Source organism: Calypte anna, chromosome 4A (assembly GCF_003957555.1).
Source record: "Calypte anna isolate BGI_N300 chromosome 4A, bCalAnn1_v1.p, whole genome shotgun sequence".
In the NCBI taxonomy this organism is placed as follows: Eukaryota; Metazoa; Chordata; class Aves; order Apodiformes; family Trochilidae; genus Calypte; species Calypte anna.
In genome coordinates this window covers 12,824,202-12,850,496 of record NC_044248.1, presented here as the reverse complement: position 1 = coordinate 12,850,496, position 26,295 = coordinate 12,824,202, and the positions used below count along the sequence as shown (strand labels likewise).

Here is a 26,295-nt window from a genome sequence, read left to right as displayed (position 1 = left end):
GGTACAAACATATGTTATGATAGAGTATGCGAATTCCATTTCCTAATTAGTTGTGTATCTTCTGTTGTCAACTTGCCTTTTATGATATCTAGTATGACTTAATTAACTATATGTGGTTAATGAATTTAAACTTTAATTGGTGTGGCAGAGCTCAGATACATTGTATTACAAAAGGATTAATTTTGGGGGGCATGTTGCCTGTATGACAGAGGTAAGTTGTATGGATATTCCTCTGTGAAAATTAGTTTAACAGAGAGATGAGAATATTCCTTTGTCCAGGCTGAAGAGGAATAGCAATATTCTTGAAGACCTTAGGATTTCCCTAATCTAGGATGAGTATGATCAGATGGGCACTGGCAGTCACATTATGATGATTAAAAGGTTCTCCTTGGTTGCATTACTAAGTAAAATGGATTAGCATGCATCAGCAGGAGACCAAAGAGTATGCCTGCAATTCATTAATGTCCCTTGTAACTGACACTGTAATGCCTGGAACCCCAAGCACTTAAAAGCAGATGATTGATCATTAATGCATTTAGCTTGGAGTAGCTGAACAGGCAGGAAAAACACAGGGCTCCTAAAGAAAACTGTTTTGGCAATCATGGATGTCTGTTGTTACTTCATGATGATTTTTGGGATTGGATGGCCTTCCTTCAGCCTCTGTCAGAGTCATTAGAGTAAAGACCACTATAATTTGTTTAAGATGCTCAGAATTTTTTATCATCTCCTTTTCCCCCTTGGTACTCTTTCACTCCCACCTTATTTTGTTGGACACAATGAATCAACCAGTGGATGTTTGCTCCAGAATTGTCTTCTGTTCAGTGTGCGCTGGACATGTGAGCAGTATCTGTGCTGACAATGGAGAGTAAGCAGGTTGGAATTGCTATTGCACTGCTAAAATAATAGGTCATTAGGGTTTTCATCAGTTATGTGAAGTGCATGGTTTAAAATGAGCATTATAAAAATGATCCTTAAGCTGCTGAGAACTTTGGTATCATTGCAGCTAAAGTGACACTAAAATCTTTTGGATCTTAATTAAACTGATTTTACTTTTTGCTGGTTTCTTTATGTTTGGAGTAATATGGCATTGTTCAGGTAATAACAAAACATTCTATTCTTTGCTCCACTATCTTATGTCTGCAAGCTTTAATTCTAAATAAAAGCACCATCCTTGAAGCAAAAGGAAGGGAATTTTTGATTTACAACATAGTAAGAATGTGGGGAATGTCCCAGTGGTGCTTTCTCAGCAATAATTTCTGTCCCTAATTAATAAATTGCTAGGCCAACAAATTTGAATTTAATCAACTCAAACTGAATTATTGCCTCATGAAACACTTCAATGACATTGTTATCAAATTAAATTCTCCCCCTAACAAAATAGTATCTTGTTAGAGATGGCATGTTTTAAAACACATTTCATTAACAATTGGTATCTTACAGATATTTCTGGAAAACTTCACTCAAAAGTTATTTCCATCTCAGCATGTGGGTTAGACACCCCCGTTCCTTCTTCATACTCCTTCCTCAGAGATCCACCTGAATGATTGATTGCTATATAATACTTTTAAAGAAACATTTGGAAAATGGTACATGCACTGAATTGTAGCAAAAATCATTCTTGGTTACCTTCATTTTGAGTGGAAGGTTGCTGAAACAATTGGCAGAGGGCAGCTGGAGGACCATGTGACAGTGGTTCAGAAGGAAAATATATTCCGCTTGATAATAGAGAAGCTGGAAAGGGATGATTCACAAAATAAAAGATGGAAATAATCTTGTTTGTATTTTAAGCCATACCTAGTGACATTAGTAGGTTTAGAGCATTTCAAACAACATTTATTTGGTTGGGCATTTTTTGTTTTGTTTGTTTTATTTGTTTGGATTTTTTGTTTTTGTTTGGCTTTGGTTTGGTTTTGGATTTTTTGTGGGGATTTTTGTTTTGGTTTGTTATGGGTTTTTTCTTGTCTCACTGGGGACCTTTGTGTTGTATTTCTGCAGTATTTCCAAAAAAAGTTGCTTTGAAAAACAGTATTGACATTTCTTTGTTTAAGATGAGCTAGACTATTGAAGAAAAAAAATACTGCTGTTGGCTGTGACTCCATTTTTATTACAGAAAAATTACTGTCTGTCTCATACTGTTCAGTGTTTTCAAATTGTTGAGATTTCTATACTTGGCATCTAGGCAGAGAGGAGTCTATATCCAGTGCACTGCATTTTTTCACATTGATGCATGTCTGCAGTCTTCAGTCCAGCCTGCAGAGCTGCATTAGAGGTACACGAGTGAGTTTTGCAGGAGGTCTTGAAGCAGTGTGGCTGCAGTGGTATAATTGATACGGGTTTTCATGCTGCTTCCTGTTCCACAGCCAGCCTGGCTGGCACTGGGGTGAGAGGCTCTGCAGGATACTGTGGGATGATGAGAGGTGTGATGTTTTTTCCAGCCAAGGGCTGTAATTCTTTGCCATAGGGTCATAAAGAAGTTCAAAGGCAGATAAAATGACAGCAGTCAGCAACAGCAGCTCAGTTCCTGCAACACAGGAGTAATTGCGGCCCCTTATTACAATTGACTCTTGCTTCTCTCCCCTGAAGGAACTGAGCAGCTGCCCATTTACTGGGCTGCAAGAAAACTGATGAGCCAGGAGATGGGGGTCAAAACGAAAGTTGAGAAACTGATCAAGGCAAAATTCGTTAGTCCTGAGTAGCCATAAGAGAAGAAAAGGAGACAGTGCTGGTCATCACTGATGCCCAGGTAGGAGATGGATTCTGACTTCAGGTTGGTTTGTTTCACCTTCTACTTCTTTTTTCAAAAAGAGAAGTGAGGGGGGTTCTAGCATCTTTTTTCTAATTTTATTTAAAACAAACCAGCCACATGGCAAAGGGTACCTGCCAATTTGATGTGACTTATCTGGAAAGGGCTTATTTAACCTTGAATAAATACATCAGCTGTTTCTGTCTTTTCTCTGTGCACTCTGTAATCATTCCTGTGCGTAGGGTTTTTGCTTCTCACTTTTCCTTGTACAGCTAAGATGATGCATAACTTAAGTTTCTCTTTTCTGTTTCATTTAATAACAATGTGCAGCTGGTGAAACTTAAAAGCCTGATTTGAGGATGGTCTTAGGTACTTGTGTATGGTAAATGTGTAGTTAATGGTTGTGAAATTGTGTGGCTACATTGGTGTTCTCAGCAATAAATGCTGATGTGTAAATAATAGGGTTACATCTACAGAAAGCTCTGCTTGAAGTTGTGTTCCTTCATCCTTCTCTCATTGAGGAATAATGGAATATCAGAAACATATCTCTTAATATATGCAGGTGGAACTGTACTGGAATTTTACATGAAGAAGAAAAACTAAAGGTTAATAGAGTGCACTGTAGGAACAAAACCAGAAGATGTTATCTCATCACAGTTCTGCATGATTCTGTAGTGCTGGCTGTTCAGGTCTTCTAATTGTGCAGGTCTTTCACCCACAGACCTAAATTTCATTCTCCTAAACTATATGCAGATGTAGTTTAAAATTAACCTTAAGAACCCTGTGCAGACTTTGTTCTAGCTACTTATCTATCTAAATGGAGGAGTTAAAAGATGTGTTTCCAATATATACAGAGTAGTTTAAGAAAAGCTTTTGCTTGTAGGATCTAAACAAAAATACCAGGAATAAATCTCCACCTCTGACAACGTCTGTTGGAGCTTTGCCTTTTATGTTAGAATTGCCAGTTTTTCATTTTAGGCCAGTGTTTTGTTTCATTCCTAAATTCTTGTTTGTCCTAGTTTCTTAAATAGAATGGTCATGCTGGGAAAATATACCACCTTCTAACTTCAGTGTGTTTGCAGGGTGCAGCTGCCCATAGTTGCTAATACAGGAAGATTCTTGGGAAGATTTTCTGTTCTCAGAAATCACTGTAGGATGTTATAAGCCTCCTCACCCATAATTGGTATAAAAATTATGCTGCTGGGTATCTGAATATCCTGAAATGGGTTGATTTTGTAATACTAATTCTCATTCTGCATTCCTCTTTGTGGGTTTCTTTTTTAAATTCCAATTTTGGTCAAGCCTTTGCAGTCTAGATGCAACTTGTGTGTTGAGATGCATGTGTATACCTCCAGTTACAAGCCAGACAAATTTTTCCAGAGCCGTGTTCACCATGACACAAAATGTGTTCAGTTTGTTTGTTTCAAGGTCAGGATGTTGCTTTTAGATTAGCCTGGAAATCAGTGCTTCCCTTCTTTTGTCCCTCTCCACAAACAAATTGCCATTGTAGATGCTATTCTTTACTAATCTCTTGAGTTGTAAGGCATCTTGACTTATCTGAACATAGTAATAATAAGTGTATTTTTCAGAATAATTTTTGTTTTATTATTGCATGATGTTGAAGGCTGCTGTAATAGAAAATGGAGGAAACAAGTTTGTAAACTTGCAAAACCTGAAAGTTAAGCTTATTTTGCTACATTGCTCCGTTTATTAATGGTTTCAGAGTAACAGTTAAGTAGTGATCAAGGCCCATTGACCCGCACTAGGATTGTGCTCTGAAAGGGTGTTAACATTGTTTGGCAAGTTTTGCTTTTTCAGTGTCATTAAATTCAGATAAGCAAGATTTATTTCTTCTTTGTGGAAGGAGATGGATGGGAGTGAGAAACCTGAGAAGTGAAAAGAACACAGGAGACAGTTGGAATCATTATGCTACAAGGAAGCCACTTATCTGTAGCTCATTGTGGGTTCTACAAGACCTTCCTGTATCGTTCATCTTGTGATTACAGGAGGCTCAGTGAATAAAACAAAAGATAGACATAGAAATAATAATTGGTGATAATTAGCTAAAGATCCTATGATAATTTTTTTGTTGTTCTTTCTAGCAGCTGGGTCTGTAGTTAGTAACACAGATTATGAAGGCTTTTTGGTAGGAGTATGTTTTATGGAGGTGTTCAAAAGAAGTATAGATGTGGTGGTTAGGAATTTGGTTTAGCACTGGACTTGTAGAGTTAGGTTAATGGTTTGGCTTGGTGATCTTAAAGGTCTTTTCCAGCCAGAATGATTCTGTGCTTTTTTGTATTGTGTATTAGCCTTTGCTTATCATGAGCTGGAAAGAATTTCATTGCAAGCTTGAATTTGCTTGTTTTTTACATAAGCTTTTTACAAAAGCTTTCCGAAGTGTCTTGAGTTTTGGAAAACATTTATTTTTTAAAAGGACTGTTATGTTATGTATAATTCTTAGCTTTAACCACTGTAAAATAAATATAAAAATACCACAAAAGAAAAAAAAAGGCAATGGCTTATATATAAACTCAGAATAAACTTATTTACTAGGAATTCAGTAAACTCTAATCATTTAATACTGGAACTATTTCAATATTAAAGTATTGAAAATTGCATTAGTTAGTGAAACTCTTACGTATTTGCTTTTATACTAACGGTGTTTGCTTTATGTGGAAAAATTACCTTCATATGGAAAAGCCTAGGCAAATACAGGAGTACCTGTTAAGCAGTAGTTGTATATGTGTCTACTAGTGATTTTTCTTTTTCAAAAACCAGAATATTTCTGTGCATTAATAATCTATTTTCATCTTTGTGTCATAAAGACAAATTAGTATCCGTGTCTCTAATGACAGTGACAGAAACTATTTACCTGAAAAAAACCCAACAAAACAAACAAAAAACCCAAAGAAACAAAACAGAACTCCACAAACCAACAAGACGAACTGTCTTCCCCCCTCTTTTTTATTAAATGTAAGGACATTGTATTCCCATGGGAGAAAATGCTGGAGTGACTGATCGGGTTAGGAAAGATTCCTGTTCACCAAAAGCTGCTGTGTGGTGTTGCTGTTGTCATGGCATCAGCCCTCTCATGGTCCAGGCAGTGAAGAATGCATGGCAAAGTGTTAGAAATGTTGGTGCTGCTGTTCCTTTACTGTTTTAGAATAAATATTTCAGAAGTGGGAATAATCCAGAAATTATAGCATAGTGTCCTTAGATTTCTCATTCAGGGTATTAGTAGGAAGTTGCTGCTTCATACTGGCTTCTAGAAAGCATCTATACCTCCATGGTGTCTAAGGCATGTTCTTCAAAATCACCGTGCATGCGTGCTCACACTCAAAATACTGTTCATCTACTAAATATATATTTTTCTTTCATAATTTCTTTTCTTTTTTTCTGTTTTGGTTTAGATATTTTAAAAGTTTCTTAATTTCAAATTTTAAGCAAACCTGAAATTTGTTGGGGTTTAATGTCCTCTTTCTGCTGGACTATTTCATTGACAGATGAGAGTTTATACCATCTGACCAAAAGCTTTTGTATCAGTCTGTCCTATAAATAGGGGTTTTTTTTCTCTTAAATTGGAGGTCATAATATAATTTTTTAAAATTCAGCTTTTCTGTTCATGGCTCTGTGTGCAACAGATGTCTAAAATCTTCCTAGTTGGAAAAAGTATTGATAATGCAACCTAGAACTCTCCACATTTCATTAAATTGGTCCTAAGAAGATATATATTTTTTTAATGTTTTGTTGCAATTTGCGTCATCTCAGATGAGCCATTCAGTGTTAAAAGATCAGAAATCTGAACTGTTAGTTTGGTTGGTATCAGCAAGAAACTACCAGAATGATCCATTTAAGACAGACATGTTTTTGTTTTTGTTTTGAGTTTGCTGTTCTTTTAAAAATTAATTGTCTGTTATAAATAATTTGAAATTTGCAAGTTACAGAATCACAGGATCATGCAGGTTGGAAAGTTTGTCTGAGATCATCAAGTCCAACCCTTAATCCACTACCACTGTGGTTCCCAGACCATGGTACTGAGTGCCACATCCAGTCTCTTCTTAAAAACCTCCAGGGACAGAGATTCCACCACCTCCCTGGGCAGCCCATTCAAATGCCTCATCACCCTCTCTGTAAAGAATTTTTTCCCAATATCCAACCTAAACCTCCCTTGACAGAGCTTAAGTCCATGCCCTCTTGTCTTACTGAGAGCTGCCTGGAAGAAGAGCCCGACCCCCCCCGGCTCCAACCTCCTTTCAGGGATTTGTAGAGAGTGATGAGGTCTCCCCTGAGCCTCCTCTTCTCCAGACTGAACACCCCCAGCTCCCTCAGCCCTTCCTCACAGGACTTGTGCTGGATCCCTTCACAGCCTCCTTGCTCTTCTCTGGACCTGCTCCAGCACCTCAATCTCCTTCCTGAACTGAAGGGCCCAGAACTGGACACAGGACTCAAACTGTGGCCTCACCAGTGCTGAGTACAGGGGCAGAATCCCTTCCCTGGACCTGCTGGCCGTGCTGTTCCTGATACAGGCCAGGATGCCATTGGCCTTCTTGGCCACCTGGGCACACTGCTGTCTCATGTTCAGCTTCTTGTCGACCCAAACTCCCAGGTCCCTTTCTGCCTTGCTGCTCTCAGCCACTCTGTCCCCACCCCGTAGCTCCCCATGGGGTTGTTGTGGTCAAAGTGCAGGACTGTGTTGAACCTCATCCCATTGGAATCAGCCCAACTCTCCAGTCTGTCCAGGTCCCTCTGCAGAGCTCTCCTGCCTTCCAGCTGATCCACACTCTGCCCCAACTTAGTGTTGTCTGTGAATTTGCTATAGGTGGACTCAATCCCCTCATCTAAATCATCTATAAAAATATTAAACAGAACTGAGCCCAGCACTGATCCCTGGGGGACACCACTGGTGAGCAGCCACCAATTGGCTGCACCGTTCAGCACCACTCTCTGGGGGCCTCCAGCAGTTCCTAACCCAACACAGAGTGCTCCTGTCTGAGCCCTGGGCTGACAGCTTTTCCAGGAGAATGCTGTGGAAGACTGTGTCAGAGGCTTTGCTGAAGTCCAGGTAGACTCCATCCACAGCCTTCCCCTCATCCACCAGGCAGTCACCTGATGATAAAAGGAGATCGGGTTGGTCAGGCTCATCTTTGGAGGGCCTGTTTTAAATCCCCTTCCCCTTCAAACCTAGTTTAAAGCCCTCCTGATCCGCCCCGCCAACTTACAGGCTATATTCCTTTTGTCCCTGCCAGACAGATGAAGCCCATCTGATTTGAGGACACTGGGTAGCATGGAATTTTCCCCATGATTGAAGAACCCAAAACTCTGCCACTGACACCAGTCCCTAAACCATGAGTTAATCTGATGGATCTTTCTGCTGGCTCCCTCATCCATTGCTGTCATTAGAGGGATGGAGGAGAACACAACTTGGGCTCCCGATCCTTTCAGCAGTTACCCCAAGCCCTTGAAATTTCTCTTGATTAAACAAGTGCTTCTTATTATTGCTTCATCACTACCCACCTGAAAGGCCACAAGTGGGTTATAGTCTGAAGGTCTCACAAGGTTGGAAAGCTTCCTTGCAACATCCTTAACCCAGGCACCAGGGAGACCAGAGACCTCCCTGTGAAGTGGGTTTGGTCTGCACCTGGGGCCCTCAGCTCCCCTCAGCAGGGAGTCAGCTACTACAGTGACCCCTGGAGTTTTCATTTCAGGGTCAGTTTTGATGGCTGTCCTGAGGCAAGTCGGTCTTCGTGGTATCTCTGGCTTTTGTGAGATCTTGACTTTGCTTGTAGCTAAATCCTCCTGCAGAGCCCCATACCTGTTCTGCAAGGGCAATACAGATGGTGTACTTCTTAGGGGAACGCACTTGCTCCATTTTCTTTTCCATCGAGCACTGGCTTGTTCCCATTCACTCTCCTCTTGAGGGTTACTGTGGGAGGGCAGGGCTCAGGGGTGTGGTTATGAGAGGGTATAGGATCCTCTGTTACCCTGAGAGTTACTTCCTGGTCAAATTTAGGGGAGATCATTTGAAGAAAGAAATCTATTTCCTTCTCACTGTCCCTGATGTTTCGTAGCCTGCTCATCTCCTCCCTCAGCTCCATCACCTCATCTTGGAGCTGTGCCCCCATGCTGAGCAGGTCATCAACCAGCTCACACCTCACACAGCCATACCCAGTGATACCTCCTGCTGTCAGAGTGAGGCTGCGGCATTCCTGACAGCCTATGGCCTGGTTACTGATATCCATTTGTGTGGGTGTTGGGAGCAAAGTCTTCTTTCTCTGAGTACTTAGCATCACTCTAGGAGTAAGCTGCAGCTCCCTGACACTTTCCCTGCCCACGTGAACTGCCCCTGCAAACTGCTTTGAAGCCTTCCCTGTTTGCCCTCCCCTGTTCGCTGTGCTCCCCAAGGGCATTTAAGTCGCCCCGTGCCTTGCCTGTTGGAGATAAAACATTACTTTGAGTAAAAAACAGCTTTGGAAACCTTCTCCGTCAGGAAATGTTACTTTTTCTAATACTTATCAAAGGAGAAATTATAAGTTATTTTTACTTGTAAAATATGATGTCACAGAATTAAAATTTATTTTACTAAATAAGGAAGTACTAAATAAATTAATTTTTTTTATATACAGTAAGGACTTATTGTCCTAGCACCTAGCTGTGTGCAGTCCTTAAGTAACAGCCTTGTGCTTGGTCAATGATATGTTTTATTGGTCAATGCCATAGTTGTCTGTCTCCTGTAGTGAAATGAGGCAACCAGGTGCCACTAATTGCCTGGTAGTGGGCATGAGCTTGTGTTAAGCCCACCTGTGCCTAATTAGGGTGGGCCCCAACTGCGCATGAGCAGGATTAGAGGGCCAATAAAAGGTGAGGCCTGAGTCACAGGCTTAGCTTAGTCCTGAGCTAGCCAGCAGAGAGCTCAGTTGCTCTCGGGGTGATAGCACTGGTCCAGGCTAGTCAACCCTGAGGGCTATAGGCTCAGAGCACTATTCGTGAGTCTCTGCTGGAACACCTGGTTGGACCTTGAAGTGCCGTGCCCTAAAAGAGGTTCATCTTGCTACAGACTCCACATGTAAATTTGGAGGAAAATAGGAGCTGCATTATTAGAAGGTTTTCTTGGTTCATTAGGGGATATTGGCTACTGAGATACAATCTTTTGTACAGTGAGAACTGTACAAAAAGTTCTTTAAAGAGGTTATCATTTTTGTGTGACAAAAATTCCCAGTCTGTCCTTCCTCCAGGAGTTCACCATGTTGTTAGCGGTTTGTATGGACTGTGAATACATAACAAGAGTATCGATGTGTATGTAAAGTTTCAGAAAAAAAATTATAAAAATGTGCATTCAGAAAACCATGCTTTGAAAATACACAGGGCACAAGTTAAAAGCACTTCCAAGAAGGTTTCTAGTTGTGAAGCACTTCCAAAGAAGAGTCCAGGTGGCTTCTTTAAATTTTAGTAGTAACAGTTATGTTTAAAAACATCCATGTATCAACAAGAGGTGCTCTGGATGCTATTAATAGGGGTGAGTTTTTAAAAATATGTGTGCGTTTGAGATAGGGATACCTGTTTCAGCTAAATGGAAAAAAAAAATAGGCAGGTGGAAGGAGTAAAGAAGTAAAAGTGAGGAAAATTGAGCAATTTCCAGGTAACAGTAGGTTTCGCCTATGTTAAACTGGCATCACTTTAGGACAAAAAATGTGTGAAGCAAGTAGCAAGAAATGTACTCTGAAATGGAAAGAGTTTTTATGTGTTATGAATTGTGTACCTTGAGGAACATGATTTCTCTTTTAATATGGGGCAATGTTATGAATGGCCATTGAAATAGGAATAAAGGCAATAGCCTTGAATATAATAGGCTGTACTTTCTCACAAAAGGCTTTGAATTCTACTTTTTTAATGTTTGTATTATCTTGTGATGTTTCAGGAAGCAGCAAAAGTAAAGATGATAGCCCAGGCAGGCTGCAGCTGCTTCAGCCTCTCTAGCTAATGAGATGCTGATTTTTGAGCTGCATGCTGCAGAGGAGCCCTCCTGGAGGGGAATCACCATAATTGTTCAAATTGGAGGTTTGTCTGCACTTGGTTTTCATGTGGCAGGGTAGGATTGGCAACAAGGAGAGCAGTTGTGTCTTTCTTTCTTGATATCTGCCAGGGTATTGGGGAAGGTAGCAAGGCAGGTGTTGTAGGCAGTATAACCAGATTGCTTTTGATGCTTGGTTCTCTCTTGTGTGCCTCAGACGTGAGACTGTTGCTTTCCTAGTGTATTGAGTGACAAGAAAAAGCAAGCATGTGCAGGCAGAATGGGGAATGGTCTTAATCACACTTTATGTAACTCAGCTGAGCTCTGAATTGTACAATAGTTGTAGAATTCAGTCTTTTCAGTATTTTTCTAAAGCAGCAAAGCAAATGACTGTGGTACTCTCTACTTTCCAGTAATAGCTTTAAATTGCTTTGTGTTAAAATGTACAACTTTATGTAGAATTGAGTTCCTTACAACTGCTCGCATAACTTGCCTCAGAAATAATGAAAAGGTTATTGGACCATCACTAAAAAGCATACATACAAATATTTATAATGGCAAGAGGTGGATTCAGCATGATTTTTTTGCTGTTATTTCCTTCTCCCCTTCCATTTTAGCATATTTCTGCACATGTGAGAAACTTGGGAATATTAGGAATTATGACTTTTCCTCTCCTTTCTTTTGTCATATTCTTCCTTTGTTTTTGAGGACCAAGAAACTGATGGTTTTAATTTACTTATGTATGCATTTGCAGCTGTTATCTTGGAGCGTATGATTCCAGATTGCATCATCTTGGTTCTCTGTGACCATACTGACTGTACTGTGACCATTCAACTGAAACTTAAGGAAGAACGTCTTTATTATGAAAATAATAAAGCATTGGAACAGGCTGCCCAGAGAGGTGGTGGAGTCTCTGTCTCTGGAGACATGCAAAACCCACCTGGACACCATCCTGTGAAACCTGCTCTTAGTGAACCAGCTCTGGCAGGGAGGTTGGAGTAGGTGAACTCCAGAGATCTTTTTCAACATCTAGCAATCTGTGATTCTGTGATACACTGAAGTCTTCTCTTCTGGAACAGGAAAGAAGGGAGTAGGGTAATTTAGAGCATGTTCTCTACTCTAACTTACCTTTCTTAAATCTTGTTAAGACCTGAGGTATTCAGTGCCTGCTGTTATGTGGAATATGATAGAAGCCAAGCATCTGTGTAGACTGAAAACTTACTTGGGGTTAGGTAGGGAGACAGATGCTTCTGTGATAATGCATTCTTGGGGAGAAATTAGCTAAAAACATGTGAAAGTTCAAAGAAGATCTGTGTAAAATAACATTACTAGAATTACAGATATGTGTATGTACTGTAAACATGGGAAAACTGGGCTTACTTATAAAACCTTATTTGCATCCAGTCAGGTCTATACAGTTCTATATTGTGCAGTAGATACTATGATGCACTATTATCTTCCACAGGATCACTTCCTTACTTAGTGCATTTTTACTATTTGATAATTTTTATTTCTTTTCATTGAATAAACTATGCCTTTTTTATTGCACACTGTTGAAAAGTACCTAACAGAAAGAATTCTTCACCAGAGAAAGAATATTCTGTGAGGAAATGGTCAGTAATGCTGTGTTTGGCTAATCAGAGAAAAATGATTAATTAATTTCTCATCAAATCCTGTTAGGTAAAGGAATGTGATTGCCTCCTCCATATGACCACAACATTCCAAGAAACAAAACGAATGATTCAAATGTCCGTATCTTTTGCATTCTCTCTTTTCTCTGTCTTTTAGGGGAGGAAGTAGTTTTATGTCAGGCTGTACCTGCTCAAAATACTATTTATGTAGGTCTCAGTTGAAGTTCCAGTTGCCCAGCAGTTCTGCAGATCAAACCCTAGAGCATAAAGCCAGGTACTACAAAATGAAAAATGTGCAGGGGAATGACTGTATGCTAAGGCTTTTGATTTACACTGAGTAGAAATTGGCAAAGGCAAATAAAAGAGCTAACTCTCTAGGATGGTGTTGTCACTTTGTGTGATCCTCCTTTTTTTTTTTTTGGTTGGGATTTTTTGTGTTTTGTTTGGGTTTTTTTGTTTAGTTTGGTTTTTTGGGGGTGGGTTTTGTTGTTTGTTTGTTTATTTTATTTTGCAGCCCATATAGGAAGGGGGCTTTAATCTTCTTGTGTCCTAGATCCATCCCATTCAACAAGCAAGGCATGGGCCTGGTGGTGCATAATCAAGTGATTTAAAGTTGTATTGATACTGCAGAATACACACACATAAGTGCTGAAGTGAGGATTCTGAATTATTTCTGTAGTAAGTGAAATAGATTTGTTACTTACATGAAAAGTAACATCTAAGGTTGTAACTGCCTTTGGGTTTTGGTTCAGGAATGCATTTTTTAAACAAATCTCTTCTTTTTCTCTACTTTTTGCATTGGCTTTCATCATAGAGCCATCTTAAATTATATGTAAATTATATGAACCAGGTTTCTTTATAATGTGATGATGTGGATTGCTGTGGAGCACGTACTGGTAGCATGTCCAGTACACTCCACTGCAAACAAGTCTACTCTATGTCACTGACTATAGCTAATCATAGAGGCCCTTCTTGCCTTTTGCTCTCTTCCTGTTTTTCAACTCCAAAATCATGGATGTCAAGTTGTCATTACAAAATGTTTTGCAATAATAGCCCAAATAAATTTCAAGTGGTTCTTTTATGGGATGCAGTAATTTTGCGTACCTAGGAAAAGAACCTGAAATCAATGCTGTGACTACCTCTCATATCACAACAGATGAGCATGAAGCTGCAGAGTTAACATGCACAGACAACTTGAATTCTAACACCTCTTTGCTCATCAGGGCCTGACTTGGCTAACTTCGTGTACTTTTCGTGTCGTTTTTGTGTGTGTGTAATTATATACTATATGCTTCACTGTGGTTTCATCTTGAGACCTAACAAGGTCTTTAAGAAAGACTTAAAGAGAGCACATATGTCTTTACTTGTGGCATTTTTTAATTCCAATCCATAATATGGAACTGTGACCTGTGATAAGGGAAGTAAATCTCTAAAGATTTGAGAAGCCTGATTAGAGGTAACTGGGAAGGCTAAGCCTGAGTGTAGTTTAAAAGAAGTGGAAATCAATAAAAACTTGTGGAGAAGAATTAATATCATCAAAGCAATTTCTGCATTACTAGTCACTGTTTCTTAAAAACTAATACAAAAAAGTCTTTATTTTTCATTAACATGGAAACAATTTTTTTGCACCCTTCTGTTGCAGAAATTAGCCTTCTTTACTAGCTAGAAAGGCTGAAATATATACCTCCAATTAAGGGTGAGAGGAAAGAAGCTATGGTTGCTTTTCCTGAAGGATTCTAATTACCAGCTTTCAGTCTCTCTGGAATAATTCGCTTGTATGTAGGGAATAAAATGCCATGGGGCTATAATGAGAGAAAAGTCTAAATCATGTTAAGTTGTTACGGGAATTCTCAAATCTTTCAGAAATGTTGTAGTGTACTTGTCACCAACTTATGGTCGCATCCACAAAGTAAATCTAAAGAGTTACTGCAAGCAGCAAAGGAGAATTCAAGGAAACATGTAAGGCTGTTATTTTGGAATTGAGCAGAGATATTGTGATTAAATACATTGACAGGAGTGGTGTCAGAAATATGGATGGTCCTTTTGTAAATTAGTGGTAGGATGTTAAAAAAGTTCATGTATGCCTATGTAAAGACACATACGATTGCCTGCATGGGTATATATAATGTTCATAGGTAGCATATTTTTCTTATTGGTACCTTATTATTTGCCCTTATTGGGACGTTATATATGTATGTGTGTGTGTACACACCCTTAAATATTGCATGACCTCAAGATCTGACAGCCAGAGACCAAAAAAAAAACCAAAAACCAAAGGGACCGTGAGCTTGTAATTCAGAGGAAGGAAACTGATGTGCAGTGAGGATACTCAGTTGCTGTAGCAATTCCCAGAAGTGCTGTTCTCCCAGCATACACCAGTACTATTTTTGTACTTCAGAGCTCTGTACTTTTGTACTAGGTGTACTTCAAAATATCCTTCAAATTTAAATTTACACATGTACGTACTTGCGTGTTTGTGTATGTAGAATTATACCTCCTGCAAAAAACAAAAAACTCAGGTAAAAACATGGACTGTTCTTTCTAATGTATGGTAGAGTTATTTATCCTTCAAAATAAAACTTGGGATTCATTTTTAATGATTTTTATGTGAGGAATTTAGAGTTAAGTTGTAATTGGGGTTGGGGTTTTTTGTTGGGTTTTTTCAAGATGTTTTCCTGAGGAAAGTTGTTTGTTTTATTTTTTAAATCAATTTGATGTAGGTAATGTTAGATTCATAAAAGGTGGCATATGCAGACATGACTGTAACTGCTGAAACAGTTGAGAAACACAAGCAATAACCCTGGAATTCCAGTGTTGAAATGAAATTTAGTTAAAGTAAATCAGCAAGAGTGTTAGCCCAAGTGTTACCAGTGCAAAACTGAGCTGAAGGGAAAAAATAAGAAAAAGAAATTAAGTATATACATACCAGGGAGGAGTTTTGTAGAGGAGTTCTGTTTATTAACTAAGAACCGCAAGAGTGAGCCTCTGATTGGAGGTACGTTTCAAAATTATATGGAGATCCATAGGCCTGGCTTTTTAAGACAACATAGCAAAAGTTACCTGTTAAAAGCTGTGAAAATCAGAGGTGTTTAGATGTAGCTGCATGATTTAGTTCTGTGTCTGTAAAACACTGGTGATATATATTACAAAAGGTATTAAACCAGTTTTGAAGCTCCTTGAATTTTATCCAGAACAGAAGAAAGGTTAGGAAAGCACGTATCAGGGTAGCTTTTGCCTATGAAAGATGATACATAACAGGAAGAGAAAGCAATTTGTACACCAATGTGCACTTTATAGATACATGCTAAAGGTATGTTTAAAGAAAAGTTATGTAATTTCACAGTTTGTATACAGATGTCAGGTTTTCGTTGGTTTATGCCCTTCTCAGAGAGGGATGCATGAGAAGACAGAGGTACATGACAGCAGAACACACAATATATTTATTCTTCCTTCAGAAAGGAACAACAATTTAGCAGAAAGCATGTACTCATAGTTAATTACTTTTAGCTATTATTATTTTTAGCCTTCAGTTAACTGTGCTTTTTAGTGAATACTTTTGCTCTATTATTGCATCTGTAAAGAATTTGTTAGATTTAAAAAAAAAATGGTTTTAAAAAAGAAAATGAAGGTGTTTGGATTTTTGCTTGTTTTTTGTCAACCCATTTTTCAACCTTTCTTCAAGTCCATTGAGGTAGTATTAAAAATAAAAACATTTAGGACATATCTATATTTTGAAAAGAAAGCACAAACCCTCAGCTTTCTTGAAGGATTTTTGAATTTTCTTACGCTTGTTCTGTTTCTCAAAGACACAGCTTAGTGTATCTGAAACAATGAGCTTTTGGGCTGTAGAAGTCAGTTCTTATCCTGAAAAGATCCCGCTTGGTCTTGCTGTCAGTACATTTTGTACAGTGATTGGATGGCCCTATTGTGCTCTTGTGCACTCAGAGTGAATATATTTATTTTTCCAAGTGGAGTGTTTCTCTCAGTGCTCTCTTCTGTTTCTGAAGAAGGGAACAAGACTGCACTTCTGAAAGCACATAATTCTGAACCCTGAACATGATATTCCAGTGGACCTGGTGCTCACAAAACCTTGTTTATGCCAAGAGTTGCATGATTACTGTAAAGAGTTTGTCTATGGCAATAACCTCACTCTAATGTACCGATGTAACTCGTTACTTTGCCACAAACTTCAGTTCTGAAAATTGTTAGTAATTTCCTACCCTTTCTGACATTCCTCACACTGAAATGCAGTACTTTTAAGTTCCTAAGTGCTTCTTAAGCACTCGCTGAATTTAAAACAAGATAATAGTTACTCTTTCTTCACTGAGATTATTCATACACTGGGTATTATGCAAACTCTGGAGGTTGGGTATTCCAGTTAAATTTAGGTAAAGACTTCAAATTAATGCATTTCATTTCTAGAGTGCTTCCTTAGTTCTGCATTGGTTAGTGTGAGAGAATTCGGTGTCTGTCTTCACAGACACAAACCTTTGCCATCTTTCACCTGCAGGGTGTTTCCATGCAGTCTGCTTCCTTTTTGCTCCCAGGACATTGGGCACAGCCAGCTGTTTGGAGCATCAAAAAGGACAGGATGAAGGTAGTACAGGACAGAGATTTTTCAAGAAGGAGTTGCATGTAGTAAGTAGGTGAATAGTAGATGAATGAAGTTTAGTTACCATTTCATTTCTCTGATGTCATGAAGTGAAACTCCCTGTTACCAGGCAAAAAACCCCACCAACATCCATGCACAAAAGGAATTACTTTTTTTAACAATTAGTATTTAAAAAATTTATGAAGTAGGGTTCTGCAAAGCCCTCAAAACAGGAATTTGCATTCCTTAAGGATTGGCTGTCAGTTGCTACTGAGTGTCATGGCTTGACTGCAACTGTTTGAACTTTATGAGCTTGAAGGCCTTAGACAGCTGGAAGCTTATTTGGGAAAATGAGAATGCAGCTTTTCTTATTTACATTCTGTTCGTGACAGTTGCCAGTAGCAAGTGCTTAAAGGGAATCTTCTGTATTAGGTGAACTTTTGGTCCAGCTCAATATGGTAGTTATTATTTCAGTCATCTTCACTACTCATCATTTATCTTAAGTAAACTCTAATCTGGATCTAAGAGTATATGGAACTCCAGTTAATTACGATTTCTGTCAGTCATTCAGCTGTTTTTTAATAAACTAATGCACTACACTGTATTTCAGGTACAAGTATGGTCCTTGTTACCTGGCCTCTAAAAATCAGAATTTCTTAAGGCAAATTATTTCAGATAATTGAAACCAGCAAATGAAAACAGCACCCAGTTTGTATCATGGAAGTGCAGACCTTTTAACTCTAGAAATCTAGAGTTTATTATATTTTTCCTTTGATTTAAGACAAAGTTGCTAATAGAAATAAAAAATTAGTAAATTTCTCTCCTCATCCCTTTTTTTGTTTGTTTGGTTTTTTTTTACTCTGTATTTCATACATCTATTTTTCTTTCTGGTGATGTCTGCTTCACTGCTACAGAGCATGCTGTCAGGTTCATACTCAAAAAGAGATTACTCTGCCCACTCCTTTCCCATAGAACTGCTCTTTGAGGATGAATTAGGGACTGTGTAGGCTTCACAGAACTCTGTGCTCTTCTAAGGCAGATGTGTCAGTATGAAAACCATTATTTATAGGGAAATGGAGTGGAGGCTGAAGATGAACCAGGAGATTTAAAATGTCTGTGAAGATATGAAGGTATGAGAAAGGTAAAAATATTAAAAAAAAAAATGCTATAGGAGGAGTGGCTAAGCAAGGGTACTTGTTGAAAACTATTACTTCTTATAAAGGTTTGTGCTTAAATCTATGCCTGTTTTCCAAACTAATACCATCCAAGGTAACTCAAGGTAAAAAAAAATAAATAAATTCTTAGTAAGAAGTCTGGTAAGGAAACATTACTGACTTATCCCATGCTATACTTAAGTACTGGAAATTATGGCATTTAAAAAAGTCTCACCTGAAAATCAACACTATAATGCCTTTTAGGGTCTAGTTCTCCTTAGTGCCGTGTATGATATAATTTAAACTTCGCCTTGTGTGAAGACCCACGTGTGTGTTGAATTTCAGATTTAGACTTACCAGTCATAACTAAAATGATATTTTTATTGCTCATACCTTGAGTAAGGGGAGTGAAAAGAGTTTTGTGAAATATCCTTTCCATGTGAGCTTTAATACTTAGAAAGTAATAGAACCTACTTCTGAGAAACTTGTCAGTGGTGCAGGCTTAAATATGTATTCACCAGAGAACCACTCCCTGCTGCATGTGCAAGTAACTGGACCTTGTCCCCTCCTCTGCTCCTGTGTTTATCAGCTCCCACCCAGTGAGTTGTTATGTGAGAGAGAACTTAGTGAGCCTCTTGCAGATGGTGAGATGTGTGGATTCAGCCTTTTGTTTGGATGATGTAGTTTTTGTAGGTTTGTTTCTGATGTAGCTGCTGTTTCAAGAAATATGCTAATATTTCCAGATATTAAACTTGTGGAAGTGACTACCATTAGCAGAACACCTAAATAAGTCAGTTTTAGAAGGAGATACTGTTGGTGTTCAGAATAGATAAGAAATGATGTCTGTGCCTATCAGTGGTCCCAAAAGGCATACATTTGAGAGAGCTGTGCAGGAGCTCACTGAACACTTTATTTCCCAACTGTGTTAATGTAAGATTGATCTCTGAGTACATTGTTCCATGTAGGGGAAAACGTTTTCTTGGTTTAAGGCAAAAATGCTTAGTATTTCTAATAATTGACTCACAAATAACTCTATTTTGGCTGCTCTGTAGGACTTCTTTTCAAAAACACGTTTGACATGTTTAGTTCATGCTATCCATCAAAAGCATGAGGAACCAAAGATTTAGGAAAGAATATTATACATAATATATTTTTTGTTCATACAGTCTGTTTAAAACCAAGCAAAAATGCTGTTAATGAGAAGTATTTAGATGTATTGAGATTATTTAATCATTAAGGTATGATTTAAGCTAGATACTGTGATGGATTTGGATGCATGTTTTAATTCAATCTGTTATTTTTTTCCCTTAATTGTTACAGTGTGTATGTTTGTTTTCCTTCTATCAATTCTAGCAATTACAAGCATAGTGTTTGGACAAAAATGAGTATAGGTTTATTTATCTATTAAAAAATTTGAAGGAACTTTCATAATGTGGACAAAATGTGTATTAGTGACCTTGGATATTTGGACTGTGCTGATTCAATTGATCTGTGCATGTTTGATTTTTGAATGATAAACCCTGAACTTTTATTGTCTTTTCCCTAGGATTTTAAGACAGGATTTGGTATTACTTTAATCCCTATGAATGTGGCAAATGTGAAACAAGTGGATCGGACTGCAAAGCAGTCTTTTGAAATAATTACACCTTACAAAAGCTTTAGGTAAGAAATGTAATGTTTACATTAAAAAATATGCAAATAACTGAAGAAATACTTGCTTCCTACTACAGTGACCTATCTGGTTTGGTTGAATGGTAATGCTTTTATGGAGATAGCTTAGCTTTTTTATTAAAAAAAAAAGAATAGGATTTTCTTTCCTCTGCTTAGTCTTGTGCCTTCATCTGTTACCTCCCTGATTCGGTGTCATGCACACAGAATCATGTTTATATAGCCTTCTTTGTTCATTCTGTGCAAGGGAAGGTTAAAACAAAGAGTAAATTGAAGAACTCAATTCTTTCTTAAAGAATAATAAATTGCAGTTGTGAAATATTGCTGCGTTCATTTAATATTAAGCATTTTATTCAGAAAGAAAATAATCAGTCATGTGGTGTCCCCTGTAGAAATCATCCATTGGAAATCAGTAGAAAGTTTCACTTTGGCTGGTGTTGTGACTTGTAATGATTTTTAAAAAAATACAAGTACATGCTAATAAAAGCCTTTTGTTAAGTGTTTTAGTGTTTAATGAAATATCAGTAATGTAGTAGAAGAATACACTTTATTCTCCTAGGCTTGCTAAGTGAGTTTGGTTTCATTCTCAGTTGATTAGAGTAGTAGGTAAATAAGTCTTAACCAGTGATCTGAATCTGTGACTAGTTAGTAGATAGCTAGTTCTTTGATTTTCTCTAAGTCATCACCATGTGAGTGTTTGCTTCTAATTATTTATATATTTCAAAAAGATGAATTTAAATGAGGAGGATTTTTTGGCTATTGCAGTTAGCAGGTCTGTTTTTACTCTGCAGTATATCTCTGTTTCCTTAGGGTGTTTTATGCTTTTGTTCAAGTTCAGTCTTTAAGTTTGGGATGTGGTAATACAAAAAGATTGAAAGTAACTCAGGAGCATAACTTGAACATGATAAAAGCTATGCAGCTCATCGTAGTAGTGGTTTTGTTGAAAACTGATTGCAAAAACAAATGGAATTTTCATTGACAAAAATTCAAAATAATACATTCCATCTTAGTATTTGTATCTGTGTAGAGGAAGACTTTGTACCTGTGATTCGGGTGTAAATGTAATAAATAGGAGAGACTACAGACTATGTTTAATTGGGCTTTAAAATAAAGATCAATAACACAGAAAAGTCAATTGTTTCAGCTTTACAGCAGAGTCAGAAAGAGAGAAACAAGACTGGATTGAAGCACTGCAACAATCGATAGCAGAAACTCTGTCTGATTATGAAGTAGCTGAGAAGATTTGGTTCAATGAGTCCAACAGAAGCTGTGCTGACTGTAAAGCTCCCAGTCCTGACTGGGCATCCATCAATCTCTGTGTTGTCATTTGTAAGAAGTGTGCAGGTAGGTAGAGTAATTAATGGCAGCAGGCTGTGTGGGTTCTACAAAATGTCATATTTGCATATCTGTGTATGTCCTTGAACTGGCTTTTTTTTATTTTTACAGTGCCATCCTTGTGAAAGTTTTTACACACAAAAAAGGGAACATACTTTTTTTTTTTTTAATAATACCAAGGTCATCCTTGTTCTAAATCACTTCCATGCATAAATGACAGGTCTGTAAGTTGATTGGTTTTCCTCAGCTGAGTAATCCTTCACAATCAGTGGAAATTAAAACGCACAAGCACTTAGTGGGAACTTTTGCAGGGCTGGTTGCCAAAATACTTCAGTGTATTAATTTGGAGATTACTTCTTTTGCCTGGGGGCATATTTTACTGTCAATAGGGATATCTTTTTCTGATACTGCTAAAAATCTAGTTCTGTCATGTTTTATGCTTAACAACTTCAGATTTTCATTTGAAACAGACCCAAAGTATTCTACATCATACAGACTACTTTTTTAATACATTACTATCAAATGCAATTCCACTTTATTTTTTTTTTAATTTTGGCAGGTTCTGGTGCCTTTATTTTCTATTCAAATATCAAAATCAGTCTTTAAAAAATAAGTATCAGAATAAATGTCTTCATTAAACTTTTTTGTTATCTCAGCAGAAGAGAAATCCACTTTAAGTGCTTTAGTTAAATACAAATACTTTGGGATTTTCAGGACAGCACAGATCTTTAGGACCAAGAGATTCAAAGGTCCGGAGCCTGAAAATGGATGCCAGCATTTGGAGCAATGAACTGATTGAGGTATGTTGTGATTTTCTAAGTGTATGTCCCATGTTGGCAACTACTGTATGGACAGGAGTTATTTATTGCGTTATTCACAAGAAAGCTGGACATACAGCAGCTAAATAACATGCTGCTCTTACAGTAAACTTGATGCTTCTGGGAATAATACACCTTTGTGTCATTCAGAATGCTAATTTGTTTTGATAACCATCTGCTCAATTACTCTTAGTATTTCTCCAGCATGTAGGTTCTCTTTTTGGGGGGCAGAAAGAAAATGCTTTTGGAGAGCAATCATGATGGGTAATATCGGGAATGGGAAGAGGAAGGAAGCTTTTCACTACCACTTTAGTTGCTTGGAGTGTTGAAAAGCAGTGCTGATACAGAGCTTTGAGTCATTAGTGTTTTCTTTAAAACAAATGTAGTCTTTTCTGACCTTTTACTGGTATTTTCTAATATGCATTGAAATATTATAACTGCTTAGCCTTGTAAAGCTTGGTGGCTATTGATGGTAAATGATGACTGTAGACCTTATTATTCATTATTAAATTACCACAGGCAGTGACTGACAGAGGCTTCTGTCTCCTGCAGGCAATTTTCTCCCCTTTAATAACTTTCTTTTTCAACTTTTATCAGCTAAAAACTATTTACCAGCTTCATATCCTTCATGGTATTCTACCTTTTTTTCTTACATCTCATCCCAGCTTTTTATCATCATTGGAAATAAGAGGGCAAACAGTTTCTGGGCAGGAAATCTTCCTCCAGATGAAGAGCTGCATATGGATGCCCCTGCAGAAAAAAGGATAGCATTCATTACACAAAAATATAAAGAAGGAAGATTCAGGAAAACACCTTTTCCCTACAAAACCAAAGAGCAATTGAATAAGGTAATACTAGGATGGGTAAGCCCATGCCAGATATTTGTATTGTAATGTATCTGTGTGTAATTTCTCATCTTGATAAACTGGTTAGAAATTAGTACAAAATCTGTAGTGATATTCTCACAGAGCTGAATAAGGATTGTTCTGGAGACTACAGGAATCATTTCATGATTTTCTTGTTTGTATTTTTCCAGATATTTTACTTGTAGAAGTTCATGGTGCCTGTGTGGTGTTTTGCAGAGCCATCAGTGGTTATAGATCTTTATTTTCATTCAAGTGTATGCTGTGGAATTACAAATTTCCACTTCTTTAGGTGAATTCTTTGTGGTTTTTATTATTTATATGTATAATCTCTAGCATTCCAGTGTAGTGAAATGAGGCAACCAGGTGCCACTAATTACCATGTAGTGGGCATGAACTTGTGTTAAGCCCACCTGTGCCTGATTAGGGCGGGCCCCCACTGCCCATGAGCAGGATTAGGGGGCCAATAAAAGGTGAGGCCTGAGACACAGGCTCAGCTCAGTCCTGAGCAAGCCAGCAGAGAGGTTACCTGATTCTGGAGCAGTAGCACCGAGCCAGGCTAATCAACCCTGAGGGCAACAGACTCAGGGCACTTTTTGTGCACTTCTGCTGGAACACCTGGTTGGACCTTTGAGCGCCGTGCCCTAGGAGAGGTTTGTCTTGCAACATTCCAGTACATTAGATGATTTGATGTTATTAATGGTGAAAGTAGCTCATGCATTTTTACATGGTGGATTGTAGGAAACAAGCTAAAATTAAAGATGAAAAATATGCATTCTCAGTGTTTCCTTCTACACAAATAGCACGTATTTTTACGCATATAAAGTGGAAAACGCTAACTAAAATTATCAGTTTCTGTGTAATTTTTGACAACTTGACTGACTTCTAATATCCCTTGATTTCAGAGTCACGATTGTGTAGGGTATATGAGTATAGAAGAGTTAAATGCATGTAAATAACAATACTAATACATTCAGTTACGTGAGTCAAATTGTCTCAAAGGTATTGTGGGGAAGGAGTAACATTTAAAGTTATTGTGGTTTACACTAGAGAGTTCCATTTGTTCATTAGCTAGTGTGTCAAAAAAGTGTTACTTTCCATATATCCTACAAGATTTGTCGGTTAGATACATAAGAAGTTAAAATACAGGCATGTAAGAATAGCTGTCTTTAAAACACTTGTACCCAAGTTTATAAAACCATCTCACTGTACAACTTGAATTTAGATTTTCCACATTTCACTGTAATTGAGAAACGATTTGGGGTTTCTCTGTCATTGCAAAATATTTGGATTGTTTTCTTTTTATTGGTAAACAGCTGTGCAGGAGTCTTTACAATTGTAACTGCAGACCACAGGAAATAGCTCTGTTTTACAGGCTTGGTTCTTCTGTCATCTGTGGGGGTTCCTTTTGAGGGGGAGGGAGGGGCAATGGTGTTTGTCAATTAAATACTTAGCTAATGGGAAAAAATACCAGATCTAACGGCCAAGTTCTGTTTAGAGACATGAAATTACAAACTACCATTAACTGAATACATACTAACTTGAAAATTGTTAGAAAAATAGTTTGCTGTAATTGTATAACTACTCCTGGGTTTAGACCTACATTTTAGAAAAAGTAAGTTTGTTACTTCTGTGTGTATTCAAAAATGAAAGTGGACTGGTCTTTTGGGATGTGGCAAGATCTTTAAATCTCAAGATTTAAAGATGACTTGAAGATGATCAAGTGTGAAGATGCCTAAAGAATAGTTGCTTTATTGATTGTGACCATAGCTTTGAAAAACTCCATACTAATTTTAGTCTGTTTCCTACTGATAAAGTTGAACTTTCTGAAATATTAAGACTTTTTTCGGTAGTTTGTGTGTGAAGGACATTGAGGGGGGAATTCTCCACTTTAATACACAAGCTTCCTCTCCATTTGTATTATTCATTCATACTGCCCTGCCCAGGTGAGGCTTGTGGCAGCAACAAAAGGTTTTGGGTTGATGATGTTTTTTGGGTTTTTTTGTTGCTTTTGCGGCTTTTTATCTTGATTCAGACCATACTTTATGATTCTCTCTACTTCTCTATGTTTATGCTCTTTGAAAATGCAGGGGAACTATATTGGAGGTGGAAGGGTTTGCATCTAAATTACATGTACTTGTTGTCAATAACTTTCTTATGTAAAGACATTTTTAATTTTCCCTCTCCATGATAAGGCTCTGTGTGCTGCAGTAGTTAAGCAGGATGTGCTAGAAACTCTGATGTTGCTGTTCAGTGGGGCTGATGCTATGTGTGCCACTGGAGACCCTGTGTACAGTACTCCGTACTTATTAGCCAAGAAAGCTGGACAAAGGCTGCAAATGGAATTCCTGTACCATAACAAGTTCTCAGGTAGGATATATTCTCAAGATACAGTATCTTTTATCTTCTGATTTGAGGCTGAGAAAGAGAAGGAGGGAATTCAGAAGAAAAGTGTGATTCAATTGAACAGCAGTATGGGGGGGAGTTTTGGTGGTGTTTCACTACATTTCAGCAGGCAGTGTAGGTAATTACTTACAAATTATTTCTATTTTGCTCAGAAATCAATTTTAGGACTAAAAAAACCCAATGAAAAATGCAGTGATAATTCATAGACCTCATACCCTTATTTATAACATAGAAGAAAAATGTCATATGTTCTGCCAATATTATCAGGCTTGTAGTAGAAAAAATGAGTATATACAGGTAACATGCAGCTAGACTACTTGTCCGGAGCTTTACTTTGTCTTAAAGATTGTTTAAATTGGTATCTATCCCTACTGCACACAGACCTACCTGATTTTTCACACACACTCTTCCCAAAATAAAACTCACATCTTGAACTTGTAATAGGATCTTTTCCAGCAAAGCTTTGCTTTTTCACAACTTCTGCTGCAGCTTGGAGCACACAATGAACTGAGGTCAGCAGTTCTGGTTGTGTGACTGTTATTAGGGTCTTAAATTAAAAAAAAAAGTAGAGTATGGATGTGCCTGAGCTTCCCTTCTGAAAGGGTGTTCAGCATCTGAAGCAGTCAGGGAATGAAAGTTTACATGAAGATTTACACTAGAAAAAGTCAGCTATGTTGTATTGCAGCCACCATTGTGGATACACACCTGGACCAGCTTTCTGCTCCCTCGTGCACTGTCAGCTGCCAGAGTTGGTGCTAAATTTCTACATAAGCCCTCAGGAGAAACAGTTCCCTTCTGCTGGAGTATGTTATTAAGGGATGAAACTAAAAGAAAACTGTATGCCAGAAAACAGTATGTTAGATTATGTTGGCAAGCAGTGGTAGACAGTGGCCATTTGGTAAGAAATGTGAACCGATGCTGTTTTTTGGTAAATATGTCATAATTTTACTCTAATTGTAAAAATTGATCAATAAGAGGCATCTGTGCAGTAGTATCACAGAGCAACTGTGTTTCTACTGATAAGCAGTTAGAAAGATGTGGAGGAATGCTTATAACTGATATAACTAAAGTTTTATAT

The 26,295-nt window shown here is 37.9% G+C and overlaps 1 protein-coding gene across 1 annotated transcript in view; it reads left to right on the top strand.

Moving 5' to 3' along the window:
* ARAP2 (ArfGAP with RhoGAP domain, ankyrin repeat and PH domain 2) overlaps window positions 1-26,295 on the top strand; it is a 117,686-nt gene that overhangs the window by 31,275 nt on the left and 60,116 nt on the right. The window contains exons 9-13 of the mRNA XM_030449915.1: window positions 19,674-19,789; window positions 20,940-21,139; window positions 21,845-21,930; window positions 22,614-22,796; window positions 25,007-25,181. Coding sequence (XP_030305775.1) covers window positions 19,674-19,789; window positions 20,940-21,139; window positions 21,845-21,930; window positions 22,614-22,796; window positions 25,007-25,181 — 760 coding nt within the window. The remainder of the gene's footprint in view (window positions 1-19,673; window positions 19,790-20,939; window positions 21,140-21,844; window positions 21,931-22,613; window positions 22,797-25,006; window positions 25,182-26,295) is intronic.